The following is a 16,754-nucleotide window of genomic DNA, read 5'->3' as shown; positions in this document are numbered from 1 at the left end:
AAGAGATGGAATTGAGGTGATTGTTGGTGATGGGAGGAGGGGAAGGAGGAGGGGGGGAGATGGCAGTGGTGGTGAGGTGAGATGAAGTGAGATGAAGTGAGATGAAGTGAGATGAAGTGATAGACTGTGGTGTTGGTGATGATGAAAGCTGTCTGTCACCGATGGCAGCTCCAAGAAATACAGAAGTCGGTGTAGTCCGGGGCATCAGCCAGCACCAGCAGCCATCTGCAGCCAAGCGGGAGAGGAGAGAGACACAGGGGGACAGAGAGACACAGAGAGACACAGAGGCACACAGAACACAGAGACACACAGACAGGCAATCCACAGCTGTCCACCGCCCTGGGATTGGAGCGGTCAGGAAGGGAAGGGCCCAGGGGAGGTGCAGCGGCAGGGAACGAGCTGGGCCTGCATCTGCTGCCCATCCACTCGACAAGTTACTCCGTGTAGATAGACACTCTACTCAAGCTATGATGGGTGCTATCTGACAGCATCGATAAGATTGACCCAGCCGGCCTTGGCAAAGGGCAATGATTGAGACTCTTCTATCCTTCCAGCCCGAGAGACTCTACTACTACTCCAAAAAGGACCCTTAATATGCCCGGAGAAGCAGCGCTTCTGGAAATTCGAAACTGGCATCCATGTTGCGCATCATCAGAAAAAGAGCCGCCCCCGCTAATCAAGGTACGCATCGTCGGAAGAGGAAGGAGCTTTGCACTCAGCCTCTAGCTCTGGAATGTTTACTAGCTGCAGTAGTAGTACCTTAATCTTGGAAGTATGTATCAATTGAGCAATTGTTCAAAAAACATAGCTATAGACATGAGAGTCTCTGTTCACGATGGATATCGAGAGAGGTTTGTCGCATGCGGCTCGAGACTCTGCTTTTATCTCCGAAGCCACTGGTGAGTTACACAACGGCAGTCAGCTCTCCAACCCCGCCGCGGCTGATAAAATACATAATCCATGAGCAGTGAGCACTGTGCAGAAGTGAAAAATCACCCCCAAATTTCTGTGCACCCACGCAGCCGCGCTCGGTCGGTGCTGCCGGCACTGGGGCAGGCAATATAATAGAGTGCTTCTGCTTTCTAGACTCTAGAATAGACATTCTGTAGTACATAGGTACAGTGTGTACACAGACAGCACTCACTGGACTGTACTCTATGTACTGGTGTTTCCCACAAGCACAAACCTCCATCAAAACGACCTAATTGCCCACAATCCTCAGACTCCACCTCCACCTCCACCTCCACCACTCCACCTCCACCTCCACCACTCCACCACTACAAGCTCCACCACTACTTCCACGCTCGCTCTCTCCCACCAATCTAAAGTCTCCGACCCAGCGAATCAGCGGTTTAGGCAACCAACACTTCACCCTCCTCCACCACCCCCGCCTGCAGCGATTCCCATCCACAACTTCACTCCAACACTTACTCTCCAGTGTCAGTGTCAGTATCAGTGGTGGGGGCCCGCCAGCCAGCCAGTCAGTCGTCCGCCACAGAAAGCACAGTTGCCCCAATCCGTCTGTCTGACAGTCTGTCTTGTCTGTCTCTCTGTAACACCCATCACCACCTACCTCTAGGTATCACCATTTTAAAGATTTTAAAGAAGCAGACCTGAACCCCGCCCCGCCCCACATCTGCATCCAAAACACACACCTCTCTTTCTCTTTCTCCCCCCCCCCCCCCCCTTCTTTCTGCTCTAGATAAAAACAATCTCCACCACCACCGCCGCCGCCCATCATGAGCAGCGTCGGCTACTACAACACCTACTACCAGCAGCAGTCGCAGACCTACACCGTCCCGCCAGTCACCGCAGGCTGCGAGCACAAGCGCTCGTCGGGCTGCAACAACACCACCAACAACACCAATAACAGCAATAACGTGGGCGGCCAGTCCCAGTCGTCGCCAAAGTGCTGCTACTGCAACAGCCCGGCGTCGCTGTCGACGGGCTTGGCGGGGAACTTGTCAACTCTGAGGTATGAAACAATGAAACAATGTCTAGCTACATGTACATAGGAGGGGGGGGGGGGGGATGCTGTTTGGAAAGAAAAAAAAAAGAGCGAGAGAGAGAGATGGAATGGAAAATGCTGATGAGTTATGACATGCATATAGGGAATATTGCCCGCCGTGTAGAGGTACCTGAACCCCCCACTGCACTGCACTGCACTGCGCACGCTACTTTTCACTATCTATCCATGGTGGGGCAACCCTTCACGATTGGCAGCTGCTAACCTCACCACACCCACCACAGCTTTCTGGGCCCGCAAGCTCCAGCTCGGCTCCAGCGACGCCAGCAAACCCTCCCCCATCTCCTCCTCCTCCTCCTCCACCAACAGCAACAGCAACAGCAACAGCAACAATCCCAGCGCCCCGCGCGAAACCGCCAACACATCAAGCATCAACTACTACTCGCGCCTCAGCGCGCCCTTCAGCACGGTCCCCTACATCCCGCAGGCCGTCCCGCAGCCCAGCCTCAGCTCGCCCTCGCGCTCCAATTCCATCACCACCCCCACACGCCAGTTCAAGCCCTCCGCGACACCGCAGGCCGGCCCGCCAAACGCAAAGAAGCGCCCCCGCCCCGAGCAGCAGCACAAGCACTCGAGCTCCGAGAGCAATGCGGGCGGCTCCGGCTCGTACAAGCGCTCCGGCAGCGGCAGCGGCGAGAGCTCGTCGGCGGGGCAGTCGCAGGCGGGGGGCGGGAGGTTGGCGTATGCGTGTCCGGCCGTCAGGGCCATGAACTCGAGGAGTGCGTCGGCGGCGATGGGGGAGGCCGATAGGAGGTGGACGCTGGCGAACCCGTATGGTGTGCCGGGCGGGGTGCAGATCTTGCAGGGTGATGCGCCGGCGGCGGAGGGGGGTAGTAGATTGAGGCCTGCGGGGACGTCGGCGAGTAGCAGTGGAGGGTTCCAGACGTATAAGCCGCCGAGCCCGACGTATGCCCCGGCGGGCTTGAGTATCAATACGGCGACGCCGAGCTCGGTGCGGAGTAGTAGTATGAGTTACCAGAATTACAAGCCGCCGAAGGGGCCGAGTTACCAGCCGTATCGGCCGGGTGCTGCGTCGACGCCTACGAGTCCTAATAACGATACGCCTTCAGCGGCATCACAATCACATCTAAGCACCGCTTCGCAGCCACGGCCAAACACAGCAGCTCATATACGCTCAAATTCTACGTCAACACCGCTAGCTACAGTCACAGCAGGAGGAAACACAATAATCCCCGACCCCCCCGCACGCAACCCAAACAGAAACATCCCCGAAAGCCCAACACTGGCACCAGAATTCAGCCCAATCCAAACCTCCTCCAGAACGGCGAGTAGTCTACGGCTGGGGGATAATACGATATCTACACGGTCAGACTCGGCCCCGCGCGTGGGAGCGCCCATCCCGGCGGCGGAACGCTTCCGCACACGCAGCTGGGACGGCGCGCCTGTGAGGGAAGCTAATGAGGGGACCTGGGCCGCGGAGCTGGCGAATGAGTTCTTACCGCCGCCTTGGGCTACGGCTGCCGCAAATGCTGCTAGTGAACAGAATGCAAATGCTAGCTCTGCTAATAATACCCCTACCGCCCAGTCAACATCTCGCAGCACGCAGAATAGTGGGGCCCCGCCAGCCAGCCCTTCAGTGGAAAGTCCGGCCCCGCGGCTACCGTCACAGACGGGTGCGCGCACGGGTATGGATTGGCTGGATTGGGGCACCTTGTCGAACTCGCCCGCGTTCTCGGGTTCGGTGTCTACGACGGGTACGGGTACAGGCTCAGGGCCAGGGTCTTCTACAGCGGCACCGATAATATCCTGGGGGTTTGGCGACGCGCGGAGGAACACTGTTGCTGGCCCGCCCCCCCGACAGGATGCGGCGGCGCCGGACTCGCCGGCGAGCGCGAGGCGCAAGTTGGTCGTGTCGTCGTCGACGGCGAGTAGGACTGCGCGGCCGTCTGGGCAGTTGCATCCGGCGCCGTTTGACGCGCCCTTGCAGTATAGGAGCCAGTATCCGCCGCCGATGGAGACGGCGATTCCGCCGCATCAGACGCCGCCGGTGTTTTTGATGGCGGGTGCGGGTGGGGGGTGGACGACAGGGACGGGGACGGGGACGGGGGCGACGGGGGCGACGGGGGCGACGGGGGCGACGGGGGCGGGGGGGACGGGGGCGGGGGCGGGGGCGGGTTCGCTGTGAGTTTTTTCTCTTTTTCATATTTTCATATTTTCATATTTTCCTCTTTTTCCCCCAATGCCAGGAAAGGAGGAACGGGTTATATTCTAATGCAAGGTTGGTACGCAAAGACACCAAGACCTAGACGTCTGGCCAATAGATTCCTTCTTGGGCCTCGAATCATTTCAGCCAGCCCCTGCCCCCGCCACCGCCGCCCGCCGCGAACAGCAGCCGCAAACAACCACCCGCCAGGAGCACCAACCTCCCCAGGCCGCCGACCGCCGGGAAAGCGATGCCAACTCGCGCTGGGGCGTTAGTGTGGTCCCGCCGGCGGAAAATGCGACCCGGAGCCAGGAATCGCCCAGGGTAAGGCGGAATAATAGATCTCCGCAGAACCAGTCCCCGCAGGAGGGTAGGACGCCGCAGAGTAGGTCGCCGAGGCAGCGCGGGCGACGATCACCGCAGAGGGCGTCGCCGACTACGACGCCGCCGCTGCCGCAGCAGTTGGCGGAGCTGGCGCCGGCGCCGGCACCACAAGCACAAGCACAAGCACAAGCACAAGCACAACCGCAAGCACAACCGCAAGCACTACCGCGAGCGTCAGCTTCACCGCCCGTAATTCCGCCCATCATCTCAATCTCGTCGTCGCCCGTGGCGCCGGGCGAGGAATGGGAGACGTGGGACGCGGCCGCATGGACGGCTGCGGCGGCCGCGAACGACGCTGTGCCGGCGGGGCAGGCTGACGTGGGCAAGATGGCCGAGGACGCGTCGGTGCTGCTGGAGCTGTTTTTCAAGACGAAGCCGCGCAGGAATGCGGATATCGGCGCGGACCACCGGGAGATGGTTGAGAATGCGTATCGTGCGGTGATGAATATTAGGAGGGAGATTGGCGGTGATGATGAGGTTGTGGTGGTGGGGGAGAGGGAGGTGGAGGGGGCGGAGGCGAAGGGGAAGAAGAAGGGGGTGGGGGCAGGGACGGGGGGAGTGGCGGATGCGGATGATTGTATTGTGTGTTTTAGTAGTTATGCGGATACGGTGCTGTTGCCGTGTAAGCATATGGTGCTTTGTGGGGTATGTTTTTTGGTCTCTTCTTTTGGTATGGGTGTGCTGTGTGTGCTAATGGGGGGTGTGATGGATAGGAATGCTGTGATAAAATGAAGTTTAAGGAGCAGAATCATACGGTGTTGGCGAAAGTGTACTGCCCGGTTTGTAGGGCTGTTGTTGATGATAGGGTATGTTTGACCTCCTCTCACATAAAATAGGTAGAGCACTGGTTTGCTGACTGGTACTTGCTACAGATGAAAATATACCGCGGTTAAGTGTGTGGAGGGACAATTTGTTTATTTTTGCAATGCAATTGACCACTGCAGAATTTCTTTTTGGCTGGCAAAAAGGACGCAGGTGATGGATGCATGTTTCTTTCTTTGTAAAAACAAATAGAGATATGGCTATTTAGTACATAATAGAAAGAAAGAAAGAAACCCGTTCAGGCTTGTCTGTCTGTCAGGATAGTGGGCGTGATAGGTGGGTAGGTATCTTGCGAGTTTCTCCAATTAATTCCAGAGTGGCGAAGGGTTCAATCCTCATTCCGCGAAATCATCTCCGATGTGCTGCCCCCCCTCGATTGCCGGTCTTGTCTTTGCTATCGCCTAGCTCCATCACTCGACTATTATCTGGTGACTCTTGGGCTAGCTCGACTGTAGGGGGGGAAGAGAAGCCGGCCGTGGGCATAATATTCTCTCCTGATAAGTACATAATGTAGTACCTCTAAATAATGGCGGTTGATCGGAAGGTAGGCGCGGAAGCTGATATTCTCCACCTTCACTGCACGTCTGAGGATATGATCGAATGACAAGTCGATAACTGAGGGGAGGTTCTCAGTAGAGTGGAAGTTCCAGTCGGAGGTCAGTAGAGTAGAAGTTCCAGTTAGGTTGAGTAGAGTGCAGCTTACTTTGCCTTAGTCGGAAGTAGATTAATAAGCTACAGTTTTCAATAACACCCCGAAACCTTGCCAAGGCAGGGGGGATTCTATTCTGTACTTTGTGCTTCTATCTACTACTCTAGTGACAGTAGCGACACCACCTGCCGTACATGCAGTTTGTGCCCATCCCCTACGAGTTGCCGTAGTTTGTACGGTATACAGTGTACATGTACCCACCGCACCTTCTATTTTGTTGAAAACACTACCCGGCGCTAGTCTGTTAGCTAGCGTCGACTAGTCGGCGTAAATAAAAGACCGCTAGAGTAAATGGGGAAGTCGATATGTTTGCGAGTGACACGCCATGATCAAGCCCCGATACTCTAGTGATTCTGCGGACACGTACCTACCGCGCAACAACAACACTCAACGGTGTATAGTAGACCACAGCACTGGGTTCCTGCATGAAGATACTTGTCCTACACCTCCCTCGCCAGACCCGGGCTACGACCCCACCCACCCATGGATACATTCCACAACCCCACCACTGGCACCTACCGCCGCCGCCGCCGCCGCCCTACCCCACACCACCCACCCCATATCATACATATGTATGCATACCACCCCCCCCCCCCCATCACGAACGTACCCGGCCTCGGTGCACTTTGGCCCGTGGGCAGCATCCCGCCCGGTACAGCAGGCCCGGTACGACATGTATATATACGCAAGGCAAAAGACCCGGACCTGCAGATCACCCAACCTGGTTCCCGGCCGGACGACGTTTTCCCGCGTCGAGGCGAAAAATGCTTGTTTTTCTCTGGGCATGCGCCCCTCCCGACCCAGCCCAGCCCAGCCCAACCCAACTTGGCCATGTGGGAAAAAATGGCAGTTCCGGTGTGTGAGGCAGAGTGAGATTTTGTTGTTAGGGCTTTAAATTGTTGTTCCGAGATGGCATGGGGCTGGTCTTGGTGGTGGTACGGGGCCGGTGGTTGTTGGGTTTGCGAATTGATGGATGGATGGATGGATGGTCAGTGCTGCGTTACCACGGAAGGCTTGAAGACGACATAGTTTATTTCAGGTGCTGATGAGTAACAGGGGATGGATCCTATGTTCGGCCTTTGAGACTATCGGTTTTCGCAGGCGGTTTGAGACCTTGTCTGAAGTGAATGTCCCTGGAATATTTCAATTGAAGATGGACTAACCGGAATTGGACGGCTCATTAGGACGCTAAGACGCTAAGGCAAATCAGGACGGTAGCTGGCCACGATAGCCGTAGGAACCACTGTACTCGACTCAAACAAGCCCATGTTTTCTACTCTACTCAGATATTGATCATCATCATGCTATTCGTAGATAAGCAGTCGATGTTCAATAGGGTGTTCATCCTTCACATTCGGTTTTTTTTTTCTCCGTTGGAAAATGTTCTCTGAAATTACCGGATGACTTAGGAATTGCCGCAGTCGTATCATCTCTTGATGACGATGAGGGAAATTCCCGGCAGTGGCAAGATATCTGGCAAAATATTTTTCAAACTCACGATCTAGCTATGCTGTCGTCACCCGGCACCATGCTATCCGTAATTGAAGGGCTACTACCTAGATGGCGATATTTCGCTCAAACTCGACAGTTTAAACTCCGATAGGGTTGCCTAGATTTACCCCTAGATAGGGTTCTAAAAAAATCTCCTGGGTGGATTTTGATTATGGCAGTAGTTAGTTCAGCCTCTTCAGCCAGCTGATGTTGTTTTGCTTTATTAGCGTAGGGCTATGTCCAGGCCCATTCTAAACCACCAGAACTCACTCGGTTTTCTCGCAACCAGGATTAGCCTTGGCAGTACCTCATCCTGTGATTTCTTCACAACCATAGGTCATTCACTAGTAGCTAACAGCCGGGAGGGATACGCTGATACACGCCCCAGTTCAAGGGGGGAAGATTTCAGGGCCATGTACATTTATGGGAGATACATGTATTTCCATGGATTTATATTGCATCTGTCAGGTACAAAAAGCAGAGCATTATGCACATAAATTCCCCCGAGGTCCCACATCCACCCTTTAGAATATCCCTGGCAATAACGTTCCCTTTGAATTCTTCCAAGCGGAGGTTCTCGCATTCGCTGCTGATCTTGACCTCTTTACTCTCGCTTTAATAATTTATTCCCCACGGCAAACTCCGGTTCACATACGTTACCCCGGACACTCAAAGAGGATATATAGATTTTCCCCCAAGTGATACGCACGTCATATAATATATTCCCGGGGAAATATACAGTCTTTTACCGTCTCTTGACGAATACTGCCAGTTGACGAACAGGGGACTTTGGGCCAATAGAAATTAAAAGAACCGGAGATCTCGTAGCTTGGCTGTTGCTTGACTGTTTCTTTCCATACTTGGAATCCCTGTTCGTCAAGTGGCAGTATTCGTCAAGAGACGGTAAAAGACTGTAGTTCCTCCCCCAGCATTTTCGGTACTCGATCCGAACACATCACCTCCGGTAGGACGGCCGGCCGCGGGGTTTCCTCGAAAAAAGGTATGTGCAGAAAAGAACCTTTTAATTTTTCCTTCTATCAGTAATCTACTAAGACTACTACTCTATTCCCATTCTCCCCCATGATCATTCCCCACATTTGAGCCCTTTTTTTCCTCTTTCTTTTCCGTCTCCCCAACCCCCCCAACCCCACAAAAAAAAAGAGAAAAAAATGCAGGGGGTACGTCACGTCAATCATGTCAGGAACAACTTTTTATTCCGAGTCGACTCCTGCATAATATTGTAGATGTTCCTCTACGATTCCTTCCGCGATGCCGCGCAGTTCCGAATAGAACTCTCTCTCTCTCTCTCTCTCTCTCTCTCCCCGCGAGAAGTCTTGAACGGATATACACACCTTTTGATCTTATTTCGAGGATTTCGGCACTCTGGCTAAATGTTTCAGATTCCATAGATCGACAGGTTCCACCTGACTGACCCGGCTGACACCCAAGGGGGGAAAAACAAGCATTCGGACCTCGAGCCTCTCCAGCGCCCGGATATCCGCTCATCACCACCTATAACTGATCTACAATAAGGGGGGGGGGATCTATCAGCAAAAAAAAGAAAAAAAATCTTTTAAATACCCTCTTCACGGCCCTCCGAATTATCAACCATCACAAACTCACTTCCATTCCTTCAATTCGATCATTACCAGCTTAGCTTTAGCTTCCCAGCTCTTCCAAATCAAAATATGCGTTCACTGTCATTTGCCCTCCTCGGCGCCCTCACAGCCCTAACCCACGCGGCAACGCCCGCCGAATGGCGCTCAAAGTCGGTCTACCAGGTCCTGACCGACCGCTTCGCCCGCACGGACGGGTCCACCACGGCTAGCTGCAACACGGAGGATAGGAAGTATTGCGGTGGTACCTACCAGGGTATCATCAATAAGTTGGACTATATCCAGGGGATGGGATTCACTGCTGTGAGTTTTTTTTTGGTTCTTCAAGGATTACATAAGTATCCCCTTATGCTGCTGTTAAAGCTAGCTGCCAACCTTTGCCAAGAGTATCATGTCTCAATCCTATGGGCTTTCGTGCGAGGCTTGCTTGGCAGCATTTAAGTAACAGCTTAAGGGGGATATGTTTCTACCTTAAAAGGTTATATGGGCTTATATAAGTGATGTGTACTAGATCTGGATCTCCCCTGTCGTCGAGAACATCGAGGAAACCACTGCTTATGGTGCAGCTTACCACGGGTACTGGGCTAAAGATATTTATGCTCTCAACAGCAACTTTGGGACTGCTGCTGATTTGGTTGCGCTTTCTGCTGCTATCCATGCTCGCGGAATGGTTTGTTAAAACTAGTACTATTTTTGATATTATATTTGTTTGAACGCTAGCTAATTGTGATAATCGCTTGTGTGTAGTACTTGATGGTCGATGTAGCACCCAACCACTTTGCCTGGTCTGGCACAGCTGCATCCGTGGATTACAGTGAATTTGTGCCTTTTAACTCTGAGGATTACTTCCACTCTTTCTGTTTCATCTCTGATTACAGCAACCAAGAGAACGTCGAGGATGTATGTATCCCCCTCCCTATAATTATAACTCGGCATGTTACTTTCCGCGTATGATACTGATTTCGTCAAGTGCTGGCTCGGCGACAACAGCGTCCCTCTCGTGGACGTTAACACCGGGTTGACAACCGTTCAAACCGAATACCACGAATGGATCGCTGAGCTTGTCTCCAACTACTCCAGTAATTCCCCTGCCCTCAATCCTATCTTTGTTACTCAATTAACACTCCTTAGTCGACGGACTCCGTATCGACACTGTCAAGCATGTGCAAAAAGACTTCTGGCCTGACTTTGAGGACGCCTCGGGTGTGTACTGTGTCGGCGAAGTGTACTCCGGCGATGCTTCCTACACCTGCCCGTACCAGAACTACCTGTCTGGTGTTTTGAACTTCCCTGTCTACTACCCATTGATCAGAGCCTTCACCAGCAGCAGCGGCAGTATTTCTGAGCTGGTTTCGATGATCTCAACTGTCAAGAGCAGTTGCGCCGATTCGACACTTCTTGGGACATTTTCTGAGAACCATGATTTGCCGAGATTTGGAAGCATAACGAGTGACACTTCTGTAAGTTATGGAGACGAGTGATGTTGGATGAGCTGTGCTGATATCGGAATAGTTGGCTAAAAACGTCATTGCATTCAACATCATGGCTGATGGTATCCCAATCAGTAAGTCATTCACTGGCCCCCAGAAATTTCAGAACAAGATACTAACCACACATTCTTCCTGCAGTCTATGAAGGTCAGGAACACTTCTACACTGGAGCTTCCGACCCTGCCAACCGTGAAGCAATCTGGTTCTCCGGCTACGATACCACTGCCACACTGTACACCCACGTCGCTTCCCTCAACCAGATCCGCAACCGTGCGATTGAAGTTTCTGGAGACACTTATCTCACGTACCAGGCCTGGGTCATCTACTCTGACACCAACAGTCTGGCTATACGCAAGGGCGATATTGTCACCGTGATGACGAACTTGGGATCGAGTGGAAGCGCGACCTTGTCTGTAACCAGCACAGGATACACTGCGGGAGCGACTGTGGTTGATGTCCTCTCTTGCACAACTCTTACAGTTGGGACTTCCGGAACTTTGTCGGTTTCGATCACCAGCGGGTTGCCAAAGGTGAGTGCTATAAAACCGTCAGAAGTAGGGAAGATGAATGATACTGACTGGGTGAATAGGTCTTCTATCCGAGCGCCTCACTTTCTGGGTCTGGTATTTGCAGCTTGTAGGAATCGAAATCGGTGGCTTTTACTAGTTAGCTTTTTTTCCTTTGTTACAGCCTATCATCCCTTTGAGAGGGAATGGAAAGAAAAATCTCCTGTGTCTATAGAAAAGCAAGAGGACGGATCGCAAGATACATGTATCCAAGAAAATTAGTGAATACAGATTCGGGGTAGCGTCCCTTTTCAAAGCTCTTAACTCCCGGTCCCTTTTGCTCGTGATCATGAAGCTCTAGACTCTAGAGTTAATTAGGCCATGGCGATTATCGGCAACTCGGAGAGGCACGCGAACTCGCGATATAGAAAGAAGAGAAATCGGCGCGACGCGATCCTATAAACGCCACTAATATTGGTTAATTAGAGTTGACTACTGCATGAACGGCAAAGTACAGGTACTTTATTCCCCAGTATGCAAACGGTGGGGCGCAAGGTACTCCGTCCAGGCTAAAGAGACGAATGTGAGTGTGGGGTGAGCGACTGAGTTGTGGAGAATGGAGGAGGGTTCCCTCTCCCCCGAGATGCCGGCCAAGCCCGGCATTCCGGATTGCCGTACCTCAAAGTACCTCTCTGCGTTGAAGATGCGGCATACTGAGTGGAACGTGAAATAACGGAAAAACTACTCTTAGTTACATATTTAAAAAGTAGCTCTTGCAGTTTTTCCGGTGCCGTCCATTTGGCGGGGCGGAGTGGAAAATTCCGAAAGGTACTTTGTACTTCCTCTTGTGGAGATGTATCGCAGGATCAGCGTGCCCTAGTTATTTTGCTAGTCTGGTTTTTCTTGAGGTTCCTTGAATTTCACTGCTGGAGAGAAAGCCGTGCTGGAGAAAGCCGTGCTGGAGAGGTGAGAGCAACGACTATCTAATCTTATCTCATCAATAGAAAAATATAGAGCGGTGCTGGGAAACATAGATCCCCCCCCTCCTTCCACTTGCGAGACCTTTCAACTTTCAAGCCTCCTCCATCATTTGCAGGGATGCTTAATTATTTCCCTTACCTGGAGAAAGGAACCAAGAACCAAATGCGGGGTTTAAGTTGGGAGCGTGCATTTTCCATCTGCAGGTAGCATGTGGGGAAAAGAGCGGCCGGCCGGAAAGCCAACGGCCGGCAGAGGCACTCACTCGCCCACACTCTCTCACTCACTCACTTGACCCTTTGCTCTCTCCCAAGCCTTCCAAGACAAAGCAAATTTAGTTAGATCTGTTGGTTCCCTGGTTAAACTCCGAGCAGGGACCACCAAAACAACAAATTCTTCCATATGTAAAGTAGGTAAACTGACTGTCTATCGTAAATTTTACCAGCCCCCAGACACCCAAGCACCCATTATCACATCTGGCCGGTCCCGGTCCGCCGTTGTGGGAAGCGAAAGCTGGTTAGAGGCTCTGCCAGACTCCCAGACTGTACCCTTCATTCTACCGAGGTCTCATTACGGAGAATAGAGTGAGTGAGTAGAGTGCTCTATGTAGCAATCCCTGTCTTCTGTGATGTCGGTGGTGTAATTGGCACGATGTGTGGCACTCCACAACAAGCAAGCAGCATCGCAATTTGCCTCTCTGTCTCTGCCTCTACCTCACACCCCCCCGGTCTCTCCGGGTGAACACGAGAAAAGACAAATGTAGATCGGCTCTGAGTTGAGGATTCACGGTTTAAATACCTTCAGATCCCACCATGTATCGATTCCGTTCCTCAACCTTGGGTCCACCGAGCTCTCTCTCCTCATCACCAATCCACCCTCTATCTCTTTCAATAGTCACTGGGGATCTTTGCAAATATGCCTTCCATTCGCAGTCTCGCGCTGCTCGGATCGTTCGGTCTTGCCTCTGCGGCTTCAGTCTTGAGTCCTCGCTCCGTCGACTTGGATGCCTGCCCAGGTTACAACGCGAAGAATGTCAAGGAGAACAAGAACGGCTTCGTTGCCGATCTTACTTTGGCTGGAAAAGCCTGTGATGTTTACGGAAAGGACTTGAAGGACTTGAAGTTGGAGGTTACTTACGACTCCAGTTAGTTATTCCGCGTTCCCCCCCCCCCCCCCCCAAATTGCAATTGTGATTGTTTTGATATTGACAGCGCAATAATAGACACTCGTATCCACGTCAAGATCACCGACCCCGAAGGCAAGCGCTACGAAGTCCCCGAGTCTGTCGTTCCCCGTCCTACCACCAAGGCCACCGGAAGCGCCAAAAAGTCGGACATCGTCTTCGAGTACAAGCAGTCCCCCTTCAGCTTCAGCGTCACCCGCCGCAGCACTGGTGAGAAGCTCTTCGACACCACCGGGAACGCTCTCATCTTTGAGAGCCAGTACCTCCGTTTGAAGACCAACCTTCCCGAAAACCCAAACATCTATGGCCTTGGAGAGCACACCGAATCTCTTCGTCTCAACCCTACCAACACCACCCGTACTCTCTGGTCCAGGGATTCCTATGGTGTCCCCCAGGACTCCAACTTGTACGGAAACCACCCGGTCTACTATGAGCACAGGGACTCTGGAACCCACGCTGTCCTCATGTTGAACTCCAACGGAATGGACATCAAGCTCAGGAACTCCAACACTACCGGAGCCTACAGCTTGGAGTACAACATTATCGGTGGTATTCTTGATCTTTACTTCTTCGCCGGTCCCGACCCGATTGAGGTTGCCAAGCAGTACTCCGAAGTCGTTGGATTGCCCGCCATGATGCCCTACTGGGGATTCGGTTTCCACCAGTGCAGATACGGATATCGTGACTGGATTGATGTTGCTGAGGTCATTGCAAACTACTCCATGGCTGGAATCCCTCTTGAGACCATGTGGACCGATATCGATTACATGTACGAGCGTTGGGTCTTCACCCTCGATCCCGAGCGTTTCCCCGTCGACAAGGTCCGCGAGATCGTTGATTACCTCCACGCCCACGACCAGCACTACATCGTCATGGTCGACCCTGCAATTGCCTACCAAGACTACCCTGCCTTCAACCGCGCTCTCGAGTCAGACACCCTCCTCAAGGAGGCCAATGGCACCGTCCACAAGGGTGTTGTCTGGCCTGGTGTTACTGCATACCCCGATTGGTTCCACCCTAACATCGAGTCCTACTGGAACAATGAGTTTGCCGAGTTCTTCAATGCTGATACCGGTGTCGATATCGATGGTGTCTGGATCGACATGAACGAGCCTGCCAGTTTCTGCTCATACCCCTGTTCGGACCCCGAGGGCGAGGCCATTGCGCAGCAGATGCCTCCCAAGAGACTCCCTGTTAGGGACCCTCCTAGGTCGATTCCTGGCTTCCCATCCACCTACAGCGCAAAGAAGACTAGGTCTATTGATGTCGTTTCTGGTGCTGCCAACAAGGTTAGGGCTCGTAGAGCCAGTGTTGAGGTTGACTTGATCTCTCCCCCGTACAGCATTGCCAACGATGCTCCTTACGGTTTGAGTGACCGCACTGTTCACACTGACATTGTCCACTACGGTGGTTACATTGAATACGACACTCACAACCTTTATGGAACTAGTAAGAATTCCCAAATCATCCACCACTTTCACTCGTACTAACGCAACTCTATAGTGATGTCTGATGCAACCTACAGCGCTATGTCTGCCCGTCGCCCTGGTCTCCGCCCCCTTATCATTACCCGTTCCACCTTTGCTGGTGCCGGAAAGAAGGTCGGAAAATGGCTCGGTGACAACCTCTCCACCTGGGAACAATACCGCTGGTCCATCCCCGGTATGCTCGGCTTCGCCTCATTCTACCAGATCCCCATGGTTGGTTCTGATGTCTGCGGGTTTGGAGCCAACACCACTGAGACTCTCTGCGCTCGTTGGACAACTCTTGGTGCATTCAACCCCTTCTTCCGTAACCACAACGGTGACACCTCAATCTCCCAGGAGTTTTACAGGTGGCCCATGGTTGCCAAGGCTGCGAAGAATGCTATCGATATCCGTTACAGACTCTTGGACTACATTTACACTGCCTTGTACAAGCAGCATAAGACCGGTGTTCCATTGATCAACCCCTTGTTCTTCAAGTACCCCAAGGACAAGAACGTTTACGATATCGAATACCAGTTCATCTACGGTGATTCTATCCTCGTCTCCCCCGTTACCGCCGAGAATGTCACCACTGTCGACATCTACCTTCCTCAAGGCCAGTTCTACGAGTTTACCACCGGAAAATCTGTTAAGGGTGAGGGCAAGTTTGTCACCTTGACTGATGTTGACTATGATACCATTCCTCTCCACATCATTGGTGGATCCATCCTCCCTCTCAGGTCTGAGTCTGCTATGACCACCACCGAGTTGAGGACCAAGCCTTTCAACCTCATCATCGCCCCCGACAGCAAAGGATACGCCAAGGGTTCTTTGTACGTTGATGACGGTGAATCTCTTGAGCAGGAGAAGACTTTGTCTGTGGAGTTTGTTTACAAGAACAAGAAGCTCTCAGTCAAGTGCAATGGCGGTTTCTCGGGTGTCAAGGTTGAGAAGGTCACTTTGCTTGGTGCGTCCAAGAAGAGGTCCAGGGATGTTGATGAGAACGGTGTTTTGGTTGTCGAGGCTGAGAAGGAATTGTCTGGCGAGTGGACTTTGGACTTTTAGATGTTATATTTTGTTTTGTAGATACCATAGCTCTGGGGGGTGAAAGATAGTTAGTAATTTTTTTGAAATAAGAATATTGTTACTTTCTGGATTCATATGCAATTAATGAATTAAACAAAAAAAAAAAAAAACTTTCTGGATTCATGGATTCTCACTCGCCTGACTAATACTACTGTGATGCTCTGTGAACGAAGCAACACCCCTTCGGGTCAAAAAAAAAAGCAACACCTAAATCGCTACGCTACCACCTGTCACGGAGAGATCCGAAATCCGATCATGCAATTACGTCACCGGGACCAAGCGAGGTGAGTACTTGATCGAGAAGTAGAAGGCTTTTGCTTATTCGAAATGTGGCGTTTAGAGTACAATGCCTCTGCAGATCACCTTTGACCTTGTTTCCGCTTTAGAGTGCCTAGAGGCAAGACGGAATTCACCATTCAACATTCTCTTGTTTCCATGCTGGCAATGGAAGTTATCCCCCAGTCCTTCCAGCCACCTGCACGTTCAAGGCCCATGACTAAACTGGTCGTGTGTCTCTTGACAAAGGGTTTTATAACCACTCAGGGAACGTTCCGAGCCGCCGAGGTTTTGTGGCGGACGAAGGGATCTCGAGATCATGCCGAGTGATAATCCGTGAGGCATATGTGGGTCTGATTAGGTAATCTTGACAACTCCGACACCCCCTAGTCGAGCAACAGTCCCAGACAACGCCACTTGATCGCATGCTCATGACCTTACTGTTTTAGCATTCCAGATACAAGGACTGCTGTAGAGTACCCATATAGTGGTGCTAGGGACGGAACATGCCATTCCGCGGGGCATACTCCCAAAGTGGAGGTTTACCTAGACATAGG

The 16,754-nt window shown here is 52.2% G+C and overlaps 3 protein-coding genes across 3 annotated transcripts; all 3 read left to right on the top strand.

Annotated features, from left to right (window-relative positions):
• Positions 1 to 1,739: 1,739 nt before the first annotated feature.
• Positions 1,740 to 5,467, top strand: LAJ45_04045 (uncharacterized protein; the record flags this gene model as incomplete). The annotated part of the gene is made up of 6 exons (XM_046113626.1): positions 1,740 to 1,975; positions 2,112 to 2,134; positions 2,251 to 4,168; positions 4,280 to 5,219; positions 5,288 to 5,380; positions 5,447 to 5,467. The coding sequence occupies 6 exons, from the start codon at positions 1,740 to 1,742 to the stop codon at positions 5,465 to 5,467; spliced, it is 3,231 nt and encodes a 1,076-aa protein (XP_045973355.1).
• Positions 5,468 to 9,284: 3,817 nt separating this feature from the next.
• Positions 9,285 to 11,342, top strand: LAJ45_04044 (uncharacterized protein; the record flags this gene model as incomplete). The annotated part of the gene is made up of 8 exons (XM_046113625.1): positions 9,285 to 9,515; positions 9,724 to 9,882; positions 9,960 to 10,112; positions 10,183 to 10,291; positions 10,344 to 10,672; positions 10,725 to 10,776; positions 10,841 to 11,232; positions 11,292 to 11,342. 8 exons carry the CDS (start codon positions 9,285 to 9,287, stop codon positions 11,340 to 11,342), a joined length of 1,476 nt encoding a protein of 491 aa, XP_045973354.1.
• Positions 11,343 to 13,101: 1,759 nt separating this feature from the next.
• LAJ45_04043 (uncharacterized protein) lies at positions 13,102 to 15,900 on the top strand (the record flags this gene model as incomplete). Its single annotated transcript, XM_046113624.1, has 3 exons — positions 13,102 to 13,330; positions 13,409 to 14,818; positions 14,873 to 15,900. The coding sequence occupies 3 exons, from the start codon at positions 13,102 to 13,104 to the stop codon at positions 15,898 to 15,900; spliced, it is 2,667 nt and encodes an 888-aa protein (XP_045973353.1).
• Between the last annotated feature and the right edge of the window lie 854 nt (positions 15,901 to 16,754).

This window comes from Morchella importuna (assembly GCF_003444635.1).
Source record: "Morchella importuna strain M04M26 chromosome Unknown Morimp01GS009, whole genome shotgun sequence".
Taxonomy (NCBI): Eukaryota; Fungi; Ascomycota; class Pezizomycetes; order Pezizales; family Morchellaceae; genus Morchella; species Morchella importuna.
This window is presented reverse-complemented; position numbering and strand designations above follow the sequence as displayed.